The sequence below is a fragment of the Phragmites australis genome, chromosome 3 (assembly GCF_958298935.1).
Source record: "Phragmites australis chromosome 3, lpPhrAust1.1, whole genome shotgun sequence".
Classification (NCBI taxonomy): domain Eukaryota; kingdom Viridiplantae; phylum Streptophyta; class Magnoliopsida; order Poales; family Poaceae; genus Phragmites; species Phragmites australis.
In genome coordinates, this window is record NC_084923.1 from 43,600,722 (window position 1) to 43,619,150 (window position 18,429).

The 18,429-nt window shown below is 42.5% G+C and overlaps 2 protein-coding genes across 5 annotated transcripts; both read right to left on the bottom strand.

The window, feature by feature from the left end:
• Positions 1-1,321: 1,321 nt before the first annotated feature.
• Positions 1,322-5,804, bottom strand: LOC133913239 (zinc finger BED domain-containing protein RICESLEEPER 2-like). 3 transcript variants are annotated; one of them, XM_062356327.1, is made up of 3 exons: positions 5,619-5,804; positions 4,540-4,630; positions 1,322-3,911 (listed from the first exon to the last, which is right to left on the bottom strand). In XM_062356327.1, the coding sequence occupies exons 2-3, from the start codon at positions 4,575-4,577 to the stop codon at positions 1,553-1,555; spliced, it is 2,397 nt and encodes a 798-aa protein (XP_062212311.1). In that variant the 5' UTR covers positions 4,578-4,630; positions 5,619-5,804; the 3' UTR covers positions 1,322-1,552. The 3 variants fall into 3 exon arrangements, with proteins under 3 accessions (XP_062212311.1, XP_062212313.1, XP_062212312.1); XM_062356329.1 differs by lacking the exon at positions 4,540-4,630 and having other exon boundaries at positions 5,623-5,804; XM_062356328.1 differs by lacking the exon at positions 4,540-4,630.
• A 5,555-nt stretch (positions 5,805-11,359) lies between these two features.
• On the bottom strand, positions 11,360-15,344 carry LOC133913240 (zinc finger BED domain-containing protein RICESLEEPER 1). 2 transcript variants are annotated; one of them, XM_062356331.1, is made up of 2 exons: positions 15,074-15,344; positions 11,360-13,922 (listed from the first exon to the last, which is right to left on the bottom strand). In XM_062356331.1, the coding sequence occupies exon 2, from the start codon at positions 13,886-13,888 to the stop codon at positions 11,708-11,710; it is 2,181 nt and encodes a 726-aa protein (XP_062212315.1). In that variant the 5' UTR covers positions 13,889-13,922; positions 15,074-15,344; the 3' UTR covers positions 11,360-11,707. The 2 variants fall into 2 exon arrangements, with proteins under 2 accessions (XP_062212315.1, XP_062212314.1); XM_062356330.1 differs by having other exon boundaries at positions 11,360-13,920; positions 15,069-15,344.
• Between the last annotated feature and the right edge of the window lie 3,085 nt (positions 15,345-18,429).

The following is an 18,429-nucleotide window of genomic DNA, read 5'->3' on the forward strand; positions in this document are numbered from 1 at the left end:
ACGGACACCAAGTTCCAGGCCTGGCCTCGCACCCATGGACTACCGGTCGTCATGAAGCCAGAACTTCATCGTCAAGTCCACTGAGTAGACGAGAGAAGCTGCTTCGGCATCTTATTTCCACCTTGAAGCTAAAGTTTCTTTTCTAGGTCTTAAATTGTTCATTTCTAATAAAATGAACTACAGTTAGGATTTGATACTTTTCACCTATCTGTGAGCAAACAAACTCTGGGGCTTTCGGCATACTTGATATTTGTATTCTGATGGCTTCTGCTCCTTTGCGAAATGTTCCACCAGCCAGTAAATAATCGCATTGTTTTCCCATCGCCGTGTAACCTTTTGCAATAAATCTTAGACTTATGATGAATTGTGTCGGTGAACTTCTCCACCAGGCAGTAAAACACTCCTTGCTTTCTTATTGTCCTGTGATGTTGTTTCGCAGATCTGCTGCTTTGATTATACGCCATGATGCTCTTCTTTTCGTTTCTGCACTCTAGGGTAGTCCATTGCTTTTGTAAGTTTATATTGTCTTAATGTATTGTTGTGCTGTTGTGCAAGCCATTGGTGACAGTTCATCATTGTGATGTCCTATTTAGTGTTGAGGAATACAAGTCCCGCACGATGCATCGATACTGTTGGTTTGGTGCATGGCCATTGCGGAACTAGATTTGGCATGGACAATGGCGTTTGAGGACGGCAACGTCACCAAGGTAGCAAGACCTGCTTACCGACCTACTTTTTTCGCTAAACTTCTGATCATCCCTGACGATCTTGAATTCTTGCTGCGGGCTGCGAGCTGCAGATTGTTAAAAGAGGCTGGCCTCTCTCTCTCTCTCTCTGAACTGCAATTTTTGGCATCATAGGGTTGTTTGGATTGTAGCCATACCATTTGCCAAATTATTCGGTGAAACTGGGTAGCATTTGATTTGGTGCCAAGTTATGTAGCTAAATCTAGCCTCTAGTTGCATGATTAATTAGTGGTACCTATGCAAATTGTGTTGATGCTTCTGTGCTTGACCAAGGTGAGACAAGCACACACCTATTTGTTAATTAGCAAAAGGTAACACACCACTGTTTCATCCAACCATAGAAGGTGCGGTAATAAACAAAAGAGCAAGACAAGAAAGAACGGCAGCGATGGCTCGCCAACAATTTCGCGGAGGATTTCGCCGCCCTCAATGTCAAGATGACCAAATGGGCAAAGGCGTACCAAAAGGACATGGCAACCATTCAAACAATAGCCAAAATCTTGGGGCACTGACAAGATTAGTAATAAGGTACCAGCTGATACATCCCAGCTTGTCCACGCAAACCGCCTGGAAAGTCAGATCACAGCGATATGCAATAATTAAAGCTAACACATTAACACCAGGAGTCCAGGACGAGTTAAACAGAGTTCGATGCAACAAATTACACCTCTAGAAGATACATACATACCAAAATATATCATCACCAGTCCGCAAATCTCTGCCTAAAATATGCCTACAGTTAACTACGCTCATAGATACCACAGCCTTATTCATGCTTCAACAGGGAAGCAGTAACAACAGTGAAACTACGTTGCTTCTGCCTTGACCAGCGCAGAACCTGGCTCCTCGGTTGCAGCTGGTGAATACTGAAGCCAGTCTTTCGCGCAGACAAGTGCCTCCACAATCTCCGGACGAAGAGAACTTCTGTAATCATCAAGCATGCGGCTTCCGGTTCCAGCAGAAAATATAGAGCTGCCACTGCTAACCATAGACAATGGAATGGCCAAGATATCCCGGGCCATCTTCGACAGAGTCGGAAACTTGAGGGTGTTAAGCTTCCACCAGTTAAGAATATCAAACTCCTGGATACGTGGAGTAAGGGATTCCTCCAGGTACTGTTCCAGCTCGCATTTTGCAGGCTGGCTACTTTGAATCTCAGAAAGGTACATATCAAAGTCAAGAAGCCCATCACCAGTGGAAGGAGGATTTCCTTGAGTAACATCCGCATTGGCAGGCACATTATTAGAGTCCCATTGTTCAACATACACAGGGGTCAATGGGAACGGCTGTGCCCCATACTCCTTATACAGCTCATGCAGAGAGTCGTTTACCACCTTAACATATTTTGCAGCTTCAACACCATAAATTTTGGCGTAACTGAACTCAACAAGCTTCATCTTGAAACGTGGATCCATGACAACAGCAACGGCTAATACGAGGCTGCAATCTTTCCAGTATTTGTCAAACCTCTCATGCATATCTTTAGCAATGCTACTGAAAATGGGATCTTCATGTCCTGTGGCATTTCCTAGCTCTAGCTGCAATTTCCAAGCTTCATGGAAAAAGATATTTGCAGTTGGGTTTGCTGCTGCCATGATGCTATGTGCAGAATCATACAACAGTTTCAGGCAATTACAGGCAGCCTCAACTTTCTTCCAGTCCTCTGCAGAAGGAGCTTCATTGTAGTTATCATCACATGTCTCTAGTGTAGTGAAGGCTTGCTTATAGTCCAAGGCAGCCAGTAGCATCAGATAAGTGGTGTTCCACTGGGTTGTAACATCTAGACAAAGGGTCTTGGTACTGGGAATCTCCAGCTGCAGAGAAATCTCCGCGAACTTCTCCTCACGGTTTGGAGAAGCTTTTATGAATTTGATACTCTCACGGATGTTGTAAATCACACCATGAATTGAAGCAATAACATCCTGAGCAACTACATTCAGAATATGTGCATAGCACCTCACAACAAAAAGCTGCCCCTTAAGCATGAGGTTGTTCTTATTGGAGAGATGGTCCCTTAGATTTGCACTGTAAATATCATGGGAAGAGCAATCATTATCCAATGTGATAGTGAACAGCTTGTCCTTCATATTCCACTCTGAAAGGCTGGAGCTAATAGCATCACTAAGTGCATTCTCTGAATGAGGAGAAGACACCATCATGAAGTTCAGCATTCTTCGGTGTACTTTCCATTCGGAGTCAATAAACTGCCCTGCAAGTGAAACATAGCCAAGAGTCTGACTGGTTGTCCACAGTCCTATAGTGAGGCTGATCCTTCCTGGAATAGTGCTGAATGCTTGCAACAGGTTTTCTTTTGCTTTCTGAAAAACAGCGTACACCTCTCCCTCCACTGTATCAACATCTACAACCCTGAAACGAGGCTGCAGACTCTCAATAAAAGCAGTGAAGGCTGGCTGCTGAACAATGTGAAGAGGGTAGTCATGCAAAATGATCATCTTCGCCAGATAAGAGGAGCTACGGTCTTGATCAAAAGTGGCATTTGCATAACCAGAGTATCTGTAGCGTCTCTTAGAAGGACGTTCTACGGTACCCTCACCATCATTATCAGTACCAAGGCCTCCTGCTGATGGCAGTGCCAGCTTCCTCTCTTGGTCTTTCATAACAGGACAGGAACCCAGGGTGATGTGCCTCTTGAGATGGCTAGTGCCTGCAATTTTTGAGCCTGAACTATATGCAAATGTTTGCTTGCATAGATTGCAGCATGCTCTTGAGCTTCCCCCTGGCATGGCTTCTATTGTGAAGTGCTCCCAGACTAGTGACTTCTTCCTCCGGCGTCTTGATGTGGTTTGTGGGGTCACCTCAGCATTGATCAATTCATTACCATGGGCCATCTCATCACCATTGACCATGTCATTAACTTGAACCAGCTCATTACCGTGGATCAGGTCACTAACTTGAACCATCTCATTACCGTGGATCATCTCGCTGCCTTGAACCATCTCACTCCCTTGAATCATCTCATTACCATGGATCATCTCGTCATCATGGACCATCTCATTACCATGGACCATCTCGCTACCATGAACCATCTCACTGCCATGGATCACCCCGTTACCATTGACCATCTCACTGTCATGCACCATTGCATTGTCATTGCTGTTTGGTTCACCCATGCTGAGATATACAAGCTGATGAAACCCAAAAGGCCTGTCAATTTGAATGAACAAAAAATAAAATCATGTTAGGTGCAATGTAGTCAAATCAGAACACTTGATTGAAGTATAGCTCCAAAAAGAAATCTGAGGTAAACCCTCAAAGTTGTCACAGCATAACAGATAGACAGCAGAAATTTTGGATAATTTCATAATGATAAGATCTGATTGTTTTAGAGCAGCAGTCCCAACAATAAATTTTCAAGACAAGATTCAGACACAACCAGCAATGCAGACTATTTCAAAAGCTATACGAGGATTGTACTATCTAAAGCAAACTAGACAATATAGAGATGAGTTTTTCAATAATTAACACATAGTATGGCATCCAACAGTATAAAATTACAGCACATATTGCACGTATGAGATAGATGCTGGCAATATTTTACGCATGTATGAATAGAGTATTAGAAATACAATCGAAAATGGACCAATGTCACCAAGCCAGGCAAAGCAAAATGCTAAATGCAAGTAGTTGAATATGCTGAAGAGTTGTAAATTGTAACAGTAAATACGAGTTCTAGAAAAACAAGAACCCCATGCTATCTTGATTGGAAATTTAGCACTGTCAGTATAACCACAAGGGACTGCACATAAATTGCAAAAGAGAAAAATGCCCCCACCTAACATAGCTTTTTCTGCACAAAGTAACTATGCTCATCCTTTGCACAAGCCAAGCTCAAAGACAAAACCAGCCATGCTTGTTGGAGCTTCCTGATAAGAGGTAACAGTATAGGCATCGAACTATATGGGATATCGGGCATCGAACACACATCAACAATCCAAGCATAACTACCCTTTGGCTAGGCACAAGACGCACAAAGAAATTATGTGCACGGAATCATTTAGCTTTAACTGCTCTACATAAAACATATTCAAGTTTACGCTGAATTTCAGCTTCTAGCTCTCAGTAACTAACGTCTACTAGTCGTACTAACTCTGTACCTCAATATGTGAACAAAACAAGACACCCATACAACAGCTTACTGTTTCCCTTGCTCCTAACTCCTCACAGACAACAACCAAATCCTACTCTTAGACACAAATCCGAGTCGCGCCAGACCTTGAGTAATTCCCTTGCGAGAAATCCTGCCGATTTTCGAACAGCTTATTTCTACCACAGCGATTTTCGAACCGTGCCCTCCTCCTACTGTCAGACACAAATCCGAGTCGCGCCAGACCTTGAGTAATTCCCTTGCGAGAAATCCTGCCGATTTTCGAACAGCTTATTCCTACCACAGCGAGTGATGAACCGTGCCCTCCCCCCCCCCCCAAAAATATAAATAAATAAATAATAATTCACTCGGAGGATTGGACTCCTAAAAACACGCCATAATTTGCTCGTGAATAATATAGGAGCAAGACCGCGACTCAAAGGCACAAAAAAAAGCAAACAAAAAATCTACACCAGAACAGAAAATCGAAAGTCTAAACCGAACCCTAAACTTGTCAGGGGGAGCGCTTGCTCCCGCCTACAGATCCGACGAGCGACGAACCAACCGAGCACAACACAGCACGGCCCAGCAGGCGAGCACAAACCGCGACCAGATCTGAACCCCGCAACCGAACCAATCCACGGAGCTACGAGCAACAGCACGGACGGGAGACCGAATCCACGAAGCCACTGAGCAGCAGCGCGGATAGGAGATAGTAGAGGCGGGAGGAGGGAGAGGAGGAGAGGGGTTTAGAGTTGAGGGCTTACGAACGTGGAGGGAGGCGCAGCGGAGGCGAGGCGATCCAAACCGGGGGCTCGGCTTGGTGGCGGTGCAGCAGGATTAGGGCTCGGCCCAAGAAGGATGATTGGACGAAGGCCGGGCAAACCCTAGATCTTGGGGAGAGGACAGGAAGAGAGAGAGAAGGGGGCTGCAGGGGGTTAGAGAGAGAAAGCGTGAAGGGGGTTCGGCTGCGGGAACGTAAAAGCGGGTCGGGATCTATTGGGCTCGCGGCCCACGGCCATGGGCCTCGTGAGCTGGAGGCTGTGACGCTGCCGGTGGGCCACGGTGGGGCCCACCCTGCGTGGACCGGCCTCTTTTTGGGCGTTTTATGGCTGGAGGTTTTCGAACTGGGTTGGGGTGGGAGCCGCAGCAGAGTTTTTATATTTTTATATTTTTCAATTAAAAATTTAAATAAATAGATTTCTCATAAAAAATTATAAAACTAGATACTGCCGTACTCTCAGACAAGGTAAGGTCTCTCAGCGGTAGCCTTACAGTCCTCCGAGAGGCGGTAGCTACTGTACGTGAACAGTAAACCTCAACTCAATGAACAGTACTTTGATGTTTAATTTTGCTACTATCTTCTCTATTCAGAATAGTGATGTTCTGTTGCTCCAAAAATCCTAAAACTTTTTTGTAAGTGTTACATAATGCATGTGCAACCCATTTTAACTGAATTCACCCAAAAATTCTGTGTAGAATTTAAACTAAAATTCTCCAAAAAAGACTACTTTTATCACTTCTAGCAATTGTTAGCGCCTCAAATAAATTTCTAAAAATCTGGTAAAATTCACTAATATTCTTCTTATATGATGTGATAATTTCTAAAATTATTTTTAGCACTATTTTTATATATGTTTGAATTTAAATTAAGTTAAAAGAAGAATATCACAAGAAATTATAAAAATACATATAAATGGTGCATTACAAAGGAATCCACTTTTTTACCATATAATCAGGCTGAAAATAATTTTAAAAATTATCACATCACATAAGAAGAATATTAGTGAATTTTACTAGGTTTTTAGAAATTTATTTGCGGCGCTAACAATTGCTAGAAGTTATAAAAGTAGTCTTTTTTGGAGAATTTTAGTTTAAATTTTACACAGGATTTTTGGGTGAATTCAATTAAAATGGGTTGTACATATATTATGTAATATGTACAAAAAGTTTTAGGATTTTTGGAGCAACAAAAAATAACTATTTTGAATAGAGAAGATAGTAGCGAAATTAAACTTTAAAGTACTGTTCATTTAGATTTACTGTTTATATACTGTAGCTACCCGCCGCCGTGGGCTGTAAGGCTACCCGCCCCCTGAGAGGGCGGTAAGAGCCTGTGGGACTACTTACCGTCCTCTCAGAGAGCGGTAAGACCCTTACCGCCTCCGAGAAGACGGTAGGCGTCTAGTTTTGCAATTTTTTCCACGAGAAATCTATTTATTTAAATTTTTAATCGAAAAAATATAAAAATAAAAAAAGCTCGCCGCAGCACGGTGTCTTGGATTGGGCCGACCGTCCAGGCTTACACGATGGAGTTGTTGGTTTCTAGGGTTTTTATTTGGACCGTCCGATCTGTCTGTTGTCTTCTGGTCCGCTGTGACCCGTTTGCGAAGTGAAATAAAACACTAGCCTAAATAGATTCAGGTCGGGGCTGTATTGGGTCAAAAGGCTTTGTTTGACTTAAGTTTAGATTGAGAGAATCTAATATAGTCCGTAGGATTCGTAAAATCTTTTTTTCATTAGATTATAGATCGTGAGATTTTATAGTATAATTTGGCTCGTAAATTATGAGAATCTGTTTTTATATTATGATTGTTTGTTTTTCTTTTGTTTTTAAGGCTATAATCTATAAAAACCAGGACCAAAATCAAAGACTGTGGTTAGCACTTTGACTATGGCTAAGTTTTTTTTTTGAGACCTCACAAAGTTACAATGCGTAAGTCCATCAAATATATTTGCTTAATTTGTGTAGCGAAGAAAGGTAGCGCTACAAGGAAACATTTTTAACAAAATGGAGCCAGCTATCACTAGCCTGACTTGGTAAAAGTTGCTTAAAAAAATGGCAGAAAACTTCCGTAGGGTGTAGGCATCAAATATGCATGTAGTTTGGCTTAAGACTAACCCAAGGAATTTTCTTTAAAGTCAGATTTTCATCCTGAAGGAATTTTCGTTTTCTTCAGCGTTCTAACGGTTTTCTTCACAGTTCTCGTCACGAAGGGATTCTTAGTATCATTTTCTTCAGGACAGGATTCTCTCTCCTTTCCCTTTGCGATTTCCCTCAAAGAGAAGCTGTTGAAGATAAGAGAAAATAAAGAGAATAAGAATAGGGAAGGGACGAAATGAAGGGAATATGGTTGGAGATGGTCTAATTAAGACCGAGTCGGAGAAGAAGGTATATAATGAGAGGTGCAAATAATATTGAAAACGGAGTGTGAATTAGCTGAAAGACATACCTACAAGCTTTCAATTTTTTTGAAACATTGCACAGCTCTAGGTGAGGTTATGTCTTACATTCATGCTGATTTGCATGTTCAAATTCACCAATTTAAAATATATAGTACTATTGCCCTTGAAAATTTTATTTTATTTACATCTTTAAATCATGATCGATTCGGAACTCGAAATTTTGCGTGCATGTAGCGCATTACCATACCTAGAGCTATGCAGGTTTCAAAATGTTTGAAAGCTTCTAGGTATATTTTTTGATGAATTTGCACCATTTTCAATATTTATGCCATTTGCACCTGATATGCCTCGTATAATGAGGGCAAAGGCATTGGGAAGCAAGAAGACTAATGGCACCTTTCATGTGCTCGTCTCGCCATCTTTACAATATAATTTCATCGTTGTCATGATAATCTCTAATATAGAAATAAGGTTGATTTGGTGGCAAAACCCAATATAGTTTTCGTTCATATCTAAAATATTTCCAGTATCGTGCTTCGCAGAGACCATAAGGGTAATTTGGCACGGCATATGTTTTGTCGGAATTTGCAGTGCATTATCATGATCTTGCTTACAGGTATTTCTTTGATTTGTTTTGTGTTTCATTACCTGTTTACATTGTAAGTAAAGTTTTGTACAATCAAAATGAGAGAAAAAAATTATCGGATACTAGACAGAGTCTATTATGTTCAAGTTTCTACTGGATATATATGACATTAGATACGTGATGCTTCTCCACTTAAGAAAGAAGTTGGATTGTATGCTTATGGACTGAGAGATGATGAAATTGAAATTCATCTTTTCCAAGGAAAAGAGAATAAATCTCGCAAATAACACTTCTTGTAAAAAATGATCGCAGAACTACACTTGTAAGTGACACAAATCTACGCTCCTTTTTAACATGGGGTATCATGAGAAAAGACGGGTTTTGTAATCAGATGTGCCACCTAGTCACCTAGGACAGGAGCTGACAGATCAGCTGCTCGACTGCCTGACTGGCGCTGGTTCTTTCTCCTATCAGATGGTATGGGAAGTGGGCCTAATGCATTTGGGCTCATCCTGGCTGGAAGGCGAGTGCACGAGTGCTGACTGCTGAGGCCTGAGTGCGATCCTTCATTTCTTCTTCGCTGTGAGTGCTGAGCACCGAGCATCAGACGACGCCGTGTCCACGGAGAGCAGCAGAGCACCCGGCCCTGCGCTGGTCATGGTGCCGGGTGCCCTCGCACGCCGCCGCCTCCACGGCAAAAGAAAACGCACAGACCAGCACGTCGTCAGCACCAGCCGAGCAGCCCAGCTCCACCACCGCTCGCCCGGACAGCTCACCCGTCTCCGAGACGTGAACTGACAGCACGACTCGGAATGCATGTCCTCTGGACTCTAGTTTAGATGTAATCCCCCCCCCCCCCCCGCACTTCAAATTGAACTGAATTTTTTCACTTGACTTCTTCTACTTCCCTGACGATTATCTTGATGCGTGCTGCAGATTGTTAGGAGGCTTGCTAAATGCTAATCCATTTGTCGCTTCCACTGTTTAGTTTTAAAAAAACCTTTTTTTCCTTTCCGAACTGCCACTTTGATTAATCTCAATAGATATTTACACACTTTCTAGTTGCAGTTAATTTTCTGCTCATGGGGCATGACAGCAGCAAAGCTGTCTTCACAAGCATAGTTGTCCAGAAACAATGGCAGAAAGAAACATGTCTAAAGAACAAACTACACAGAGAAATGCAATTACATTTGTGGCTCAAGACCAGAATAAAAAAAGTTACTGGTTAATGACTACACGCGCAGCCTCATAGGTCCTGCGATCACCCAAGTAAGAGGTAATGTAGCACTGGATCTCGAGCGCGCAATCTGATAGACAATTCAGAGGCGAGATAAGTGTGAGGTCACCAAAACTGTGGATGCAGAGATGAAACAACCTCATCAGTTCACAGTAGCAAAACTGAATTTTGAAGTATTCAGAAGATAACTTGGTTACAATACCAACAAAAAAAACACACAACAGTGACCCGATGGAGTCAAGGATAGAGGTATTCATTCACATGAGGCAAGCATCACGAATGAGAAAAATAAGACATCCGTGATTCAGTAAACTGGCCGACGACACCAAGTTCACAAATTCCTTTGGATCCTGAAAACCGGTCCCCAGTAGTAACCAGAAATGCGCAATTACTATGAAAACCGATCAAAATTCAACGAGAATTCGGACAAATTCACGTGATCAATTTTGCAATTCAGGGCAAATTAAGACCGAATCGACCGACCGGTTACCGGTCGAATTCCACTAGTGACTGACCGAATTGATCGATTTATCACTCGGGTTTTTTGCAGTGTCCGTATTGACCGATAACTGATTGAATTTCCCGATTTAGCGACCGCATTTCTCGGTAACCGGTGAAGTTAAAAAAACAAAAAAATAGCTCAATCTTGTAAAATCAATAACTAATTCATCTTAGCTTCAAATCAAGTGAAATAAATTTTGTTGGTTTCCTTGTAACATGATATACATGATAAAAGTATTTATACTCACAAAAATGTTGAATATTTTCTATGAGAAAATGTATTTGCTAAACCTAGTTAAATGCATAGTTAACTCTGTGCTAATCTAAAAATTATGAAACCAATTTTGTTAGTATTCTTACATGATCCTATGTCTTTTAAAAATACATGAACTCGTGAAATAATTATTTTAATATACAAGATTGTGTAAATGTGTTGCAACTCGATTAATTCATAACTAACCCATCGCACCTTCAAAATTAGTGAAACCACTTTTATTAGTTTACTTATACTATGCTTTATGTAGGAAAAATAATGGTAGATATGGAAAAATAATTACAGTGTTGTTTGTTAATATATTCACTTTCTGCTTGTAAACTTTGTAAAAATTATAGAGAAATTAATAACACTCTAAATGAAGTGAAACTAATTTTAAAGATACTTTTAAGATACGCTCTATATAAGAAAAATATATATTAGTATGTTAAGCTTTTACTTAACGTAAGTTAATAAATAAGCTGCATACTTTAATTTTTTTTTTCAAACTTTCTCACTAGAATATGATGCAAACAACATTACTTTTTAGAAAAAATCATATAAGTCCTAAAATTATCTCTAGTTTTTAAAAAAAAATTATGATTTTTTAATTTTTTTAATTCAAATTAAAAAACCGGTCGTATTATAAAATCAGTACGGATCGGTAAGCTCGGTAATCACGATTATCAACGGTAACCGACGAATTTTCAAACCCTGACGACACCACAGAACTGATGCTGGAGACTAAAAGTAAACAGCATTCTACAGTTACACATTCAAATGAACATCAACCCATGTTCCATACACTGGATTCAAAACAAGGTACAAATTATATAAGCAATCAGCAGATACATTCTCCCAGCTTGTACACGCACATCAGGGGCAATGTCACAGCTGATACAATTAAAGCTAGCACATAGCAACAGGGACGAGTTAAACAGAGTTCAACACGACAAATTACACCTCTGTGAGATAAATACCAAAACAGATCACAATCAGTCCGCGATCTCAGCCTAAATTGTGCCTACAGTTAACTGCACTCACAGTTGCGATAAATAGATACATGCTTCAACAAGTGATAACTACTGCGAACCTACGCTGCTGCTCCTTCCACCTTGACCAGCGCAGAACCTGGTGCCCCGGTTGCAGCTGGTGAATACTGAAGCCAATCTTTCGCGCAGACAAGTGCCTCCACAATCTCCGGACGCAGAGAGCTCCTGTAGTCATCAAGCATGCGGCTTCCTGTTCCTGCAGCGAATACAGAGCTGCCACTGCTTACCATGGACATTGGGATGGCCAAGATATCACGGGCCATTTTAGAGAGGGTTGGAAACTTGACTGTGTTGAGCTTCCACCAGTTCAGAATATCAAACTCATGGCTACGCGGAGTGAGGGATTCATCCAGGTATTGTTCCAGTTCAGATTTTGAGGGCTGGCTACTTTGAATCTCAGAAAGGTACATATCAAAGTCTAGAAGACCATCACCAGTAGAAGGAGCAGCTCCTTGAGTGTTGTTCGCATTCGCAGGGCCATCATTGTTTTCCCCTTGTTCAACATATGCTGGCGTCAGTGGGAGCGGCTGAGCCACATATTCCTTATACAGCTCATGCACGGCATCATTGACCACCTTAACATACTTTGCAGCCTCAGCACCATAAATTTTGGAGTAACTAAACTCAACAAGCTTCATTTTGAAACGCGGATCCATGACAACAGCAACAGCTAACACGAGGCTGCAATCTTTCCAGTACTTGTCAAACCTCTCATGCATATCTTTGGCAATGCTACTGAAAATGGGATCTTCATGTCCTGTGGCATTAGCTAGTTCTAGCTGAAGTTTCCAAGCTTCATGGAAAAAGATGTTTGCAGCTGGGTTTGGTGCAGCCATGATGCTATGAGCAGAGTCATACAGTAGCTTCAGATAAGTGCAGGCAGCCTCCACCTTCTTCCAGTCCTCTGCCGAAGGTGCTTCATTGTAGTTATCATCGGATGTCTCTAGTGTAGTGAAAGCCTGCTTATAATCCAATGCAGCCAGCAGCATCAGATAAGAGGTGTTCCACTGGGTTGTAACATCCAGACAAAGGGTTTTAGTACTGGGAATCTCCAGCTGCAAAGCAATCTCAGCAAACTTCTCTTCGCGGGTAGGAGAAGCTTTTATAAACTTTATGCTTTCACGGATATTGTAGATGACACCATGAATTGAAGCAATGACATCCTGTGCAACTGCATTAAGGATATGGGCATAGCACCTCACAACAAACAGCTGTCCCTTAAGCATGAGATTGTTCTTGTTGGAGAGATGATCCCTCAGATTCGCACTGTAGATATCATGTGAGGAGCATTCGTTGTCCAATGTGATGGTGAATAACTTGTCCTTCATATTCCAGTCAGAAAGGCTCATGCTAATTGCTTCACTAAGTGCATTCTCTGAATGAGGAGAAGACACCATCATGAAGTTAAGCATTCTTCGGTGTACTTTCCACTCGGAGTCGATAAACTGCCCTGCAAGTGAAACATAGCCAAGAGTCTGACTAGTTGTCCACAGTCCTATAGTGAGGCTGATCCTTCCAGGCATAGTGTTGAATGCTTGCATCAGGTATTCCTTTTCTTTCTGATAAACACCATACACTTCTCCTTCCATTGTATCAACATCCACGACCTTGAAACGCGGCTGCAGAGACTCAATAAATGCGGCAAATGCCGGCTGTTGAACAATGTGAATTGGGTAGTCGTGTAGAATGATCATCTTTGCTAGATACGAGCAACTGCGATCTTGATCAAAAGCAGCATTTGCATAACCAGTATATCTGTAGCGTCTCTTGGATGGGCGCTCCACAGTTCCCTCACCATCATTGTCAGTCCCTCCTGTTGAAGGAAGTGCTAGCCTCTGCTCTTGATTTTTTATCTTAGGACAAGAACCCAAGGAGATGTGCCTCTTGAGATGGCTAGTCCCAGCAATCTTTGAACCAGAGCTGTAGGCAAAGGTTTGCTTGCAGAGTTTGCAGCACGCCCGTGTGGCCCCACCAGAAACAGCTTCAATAGTGAAGTGCTCCCAAACCAAGGACTTCTTTCTCCGGCGTCTGGATGTGGTTGGAGGGGTCGCCTCAACACCGACCAACTCATTTCCTTGCACCAACTCGTCACCTTGGGTCAACTCATCACCTTGAGCCAGTTCATCACCTTGGACCAATTCCTCAACTTGGACTGCCTCATTGCTTGGGACAATCTCATTACCTTGGGCCACCTGATTGTCATTGGCGGTTTCCTCAGCCATGCTGAAAGGCTAGCAGCTGGAACTCACGAAAGCTGTCATACACGGCACATGAAAATCAGAACAGCGGTCAATTTACTAAACGGGGGAGCTAAATCAACTTCGTGTGCAAGCATTCATGCAACTGGACAAAGTATTGACCACATTACAGATAGATATACAAACACAACATAATTTCATGAGTAAGGTCTAATCTGAGTAACTAGAGCACAACTCAAAACAATAAATTTGCTATGTTAGTATGGACTATGTTGACTAACAGACAAAAACTCAGGGGACAAGAAACACCATGAAAAGTTTATTAGCAGTACATAAAAGTTAACTTCCTCCACAACTCAGATTATTGAATAAGCTCGCAACTCAGTTACGTTCTTTGCTTATAGTAGCCTATTACCATCTTAAATTCATCGGTGAGAAGGAAACGGTTGGGTACCCGTTTGACATGGGGCTACAGAACTTTTAGACTTTCACCTTTAGCTGCTCGGCCGCCCGGTTAGTTACAATACTGGATTATACAATCCAGCTTTTATAATCCACCATGTTATTTCAGCTTGCAAATTATAATCATAATCTACAAACAGACCCTAGAGCTAGCTTTAAACCGCGATTACAGTTAAAACCCACCATCCTTAGCTACCAAGCATGATCAAATCTTTCTACATGATTAAGCATACACAAGCTTCTGGATTCAATTCCCCGAAGCACAACCTCCACCGTTTTCTAGCTCCCAAAACCCACCGAATGGAGCTGCTCTCTCCGGAACTCTCCTCGATTCCGGCCATGACACCTGTCAGAGAACAAAAACTACAAATCTGGCCCATGCAATTTGATTCCCTGTTCCTAAATTCGAGATCCCGTTCAATAGGGAACCAAACGACACCTCTCCATCAGTCTACGGCTGGAGCGCACCCCCGCCGGTAAAATTTTCCGCAAAAACGAAACAAATCCGCTGCATGGCCCACGGCGGCCCAATCCGGACGCGCAAAACCCCTCCAAATCGCGTTTAAAAGCACAAAAAGCCCAGGAATTTGAAACCACGCGCCTCGTTCCCCACAGATCCGGAAGAACCTAGCCCGAACACGCGCAGATCTACGCTTTCAAACGGAAAGAAACTACACCCGGCGAGAGGAAGCGTATCGCGGTAGCGAAAGAGGGAGTGATGATTCGCAGTTTGGGAGCTTACAGGAGGAGGAGGAGGAGGTGGCCGAGATCCGGAGTCCGGATTAGCTAGGGCTCGGCCCAAGAAGCTCCTAAGGCCGAGCAGGCGTGGTAGATCTGGTTGGTGTTTTGGGGGAGGAACCGGGAAGAGGGGTGGGGGAATGCGTAGTAGGTGAGGGAAACTTTGGTGGGCGAGCGAGATGGGAAGGGAAAGGAAGGAGGCTTACGCTGCCGGGGCGGCAGAGAGAGAGGGGCGTGACGTTTTGGGCTCGCGGGTCGCGGCCCATCCCCACGTCTCGCGTGGTGGCGCTGGTAGTAGTAGTACTAATATATCACTCGGAGGATTGGACTCCTAAAAACACGCTATAATTTGCTAGTGAATAATACAGGAGCAAGACCGCGACCCAAAAGCACATAAACCCAACCAGAGCACTCAAAGGCACAAAAAAAAGCAAACAAAAAAATGCACACCAGAACACAAAATCGAAAGACTAAACCCAATCCTAAACTTGTCAAGGGCCCAACCGACGAACCAACCGAGCGCAACACAACACGGCCAGCAGCCGAGCACAAACTGCGACCAGATCTGAGCCCCGCAACCGAACCAGTCCACGAAGCTACGAGCAACATCACGGATAGGAGAACCAATCCACGAGGCCACGAGCGGCCACGCGGATAGGAGATGGTAGAGGCGCAGCGGAGGCGAGGCGATCCAAACCGGGGGCTCGGCTTGGTGGCGGTGCAGCAGGATTAGGGCTCGGTTGAGCTGGCGGCTGTGATGCTGCCGATGGGCCAAGGTGGGCCCACCCCGCGTGGACCGGCCTCTTTTCAGGCGTTCTTATCGCTGGAGGTTTTCAAACTGGGTCGGGTGGGAGCCGCAGCACGGTGTCTTGGATTGGGCCAACCGTCCAGGCTTACGCGATGAAGTTGTTGTTTATAGGGTTTTTATTTGGACCGTCTGATCCGTATGGTGTCTTCTGGTACGCTGCGACCCGTTTGGGAAGAGAAATGAAAGACTGTGTTGGGTCAAAGCTAGGTTTATTTTAGTTTTAGATTATAAGAATCAATATAGTCTATAGAATTCGTGAAGCTCTTTTATGTATTATGGGATTTGTAAGTATAATTTGGCTTGTAGATTATGAGAGTCAACTTTTATATCGTGTTTTTTCTTTTAATTTTAGGGCTAAATTCATAATCAGAATAAAAAAATAAATATGGCAAAAATCAAAGACTATGATTAGCACTTTGATTATGGCTAAGTTTCTTTTAGGGACCTTACAAAGTTACAATGCGTAAGTTTATCAAATCCATTTGCTTGTGTAACGAAGAAAGGCGGTGCTAGGAGGAAACATTTTTAATAAAGTGGGCTCCGCTATCACTACAGAGGCCCTAACAATAGCATGACTTTGCAAAAGTTGCTTAAAAAATGGTGGGAAACTTCCGTAGGGTGTAGGCACCGAATAGGCATGTAGTTTGGCCTAACTAAGACCGAGTCGGGGACGAAGGTGTAAAATGAGGGGTGCAAATCAGTGAAAATGTCACAAATATTGAAAACAGTGTGAATTAGCTAAAAGACATACCTAGATGCTTTCAATTTTTTTGAAACTTTGCACAGCTCTAGGTGAGATTATGTCTTACATTCATGCAAATTTGCATGTTCAAATTCAATCCAATTTAAAATATATAGTACTATTGCCCTTGAAAATTTTTCTTTTTTACATCTTTAAAACATGATCGATTCTGAACATGAAAATTTGCATGCATGTAGCGCATGTCCATACCTAGAGCTGTGCAATGTTTAAAAATATTTGAAAGCTTCTAAGTGTGTTTTTTGATGAATTTGTACCATTTTCACTATCAATGCCATTTGCACCTGATATGCCCCATATAATGAGGGCAAATGCATTAGGAGGCAAGAAGACTACTGGCACCTTTTCTTGTGCTAGTCTCGTCATCTATACAACATAATTTCATTGTTGTCATGATAATTTCTAACATCCCTCCGTTCAAAACTAATAAGTGTATTTTATTCTAGAAATTTCAAATTTTATATACTTTAATTAACATTGAATTGAATTATAAAAACATCTAATGTATAAAAATTATACAGCTAGATTTACAATTTAAAATAATTTCATACTATATATGTTTTGTAGCTATAAATAATATATTTTGTGAGAAAATCTTAGTCAAATCTAACTTCGAAAACCGAGTCTAAAAGAAATACAACCACTATCATAAGTAGAAAATAAGGTTCATTTGGGTGGCAAAACCCAATATAGTTTTGGTTCATATCTAAAATATTTCCAGTATCGTGTTTCGCAGAGACCATATGGGTAATTTGGCATGGTGTATGTTTTGTCGGAATTTGCAGTGCATTATCATGATCTTGTTTACAGGAACTTCTTTGATTTGTTTTGTGTTTCATTACATGTTTACATTGTAAGTAAAATTTTGTACAATCAAAATGAGAGAAAAATTATAGAAACGGATACTAGCAAGAGTATATTATGTTCAAATTTCTATTGGTATATATGACATTAGATACGTGATACTTCTCCGCTTAAGAAAGAAGTTGGATTGTATGCTTATGGACTGAGAGACGAGGAAATTGAAATTCCTCTTTTCTATTGCAGAACTACACTTTAAGTGTCATAAATCTATGCTCTTTTTTAACATACTGTAACATAAGCTAAGCTCTCATCAGTTTAAACTGGTCTGACAAGACAAGGCGACGTGTAGGCAACGCGAGAAAAGACGGGTTATGTTTTCAGATGTGCCACCTAGCCACCTAGCACACGAGCTGGCAGATCAGCTGCTTGACTGGCGCTGGTTCTTTCTGCTATCAGATGGTCTGGAAGTGGGCCTAACGCATTTGGGCTCGTCGTGGATGGAAGGCGAGTGCACGAGTGCTGACTGCTGAGGCCTGAGTGCGATCCTTCATTTCTTCTTCGCTGTGAGTGCTGAGCACCGAGCATCAGACGACGCCGTGGCCATGGAGAGCAGCAGAGCACCCGGCCCTGCGCTGGTCATCGTGTCAGGTGCCCTCGAATGCTGCCGCCTCCATGGGCCACGGCAAAAGAAAACGCACAGACCCGCGCACATGCGCTAACTATTTCCCCGATTTCGTAGGAGCACGAGGAGTTTTCCGTCGCTGCCGTTCTGTTGCTGCAAGACTGTCCCCGTTGAGCTCCGATCCTGTCGTCGCCAGCCCAGCCACAACCCTTCAGCCATCGTGAAGCCCTCGATGAGACACAATACTTCTTCTTTCTCGTTCGCATGGCTTCTCATTAACTTTGGTAGCTCTTACTGCAATAGCGCCCATCTCCAACGAGGTCCTAGGCGGCGCCTACTTTTTTCTGTCACCATCGGCCACCAGTCCTCCC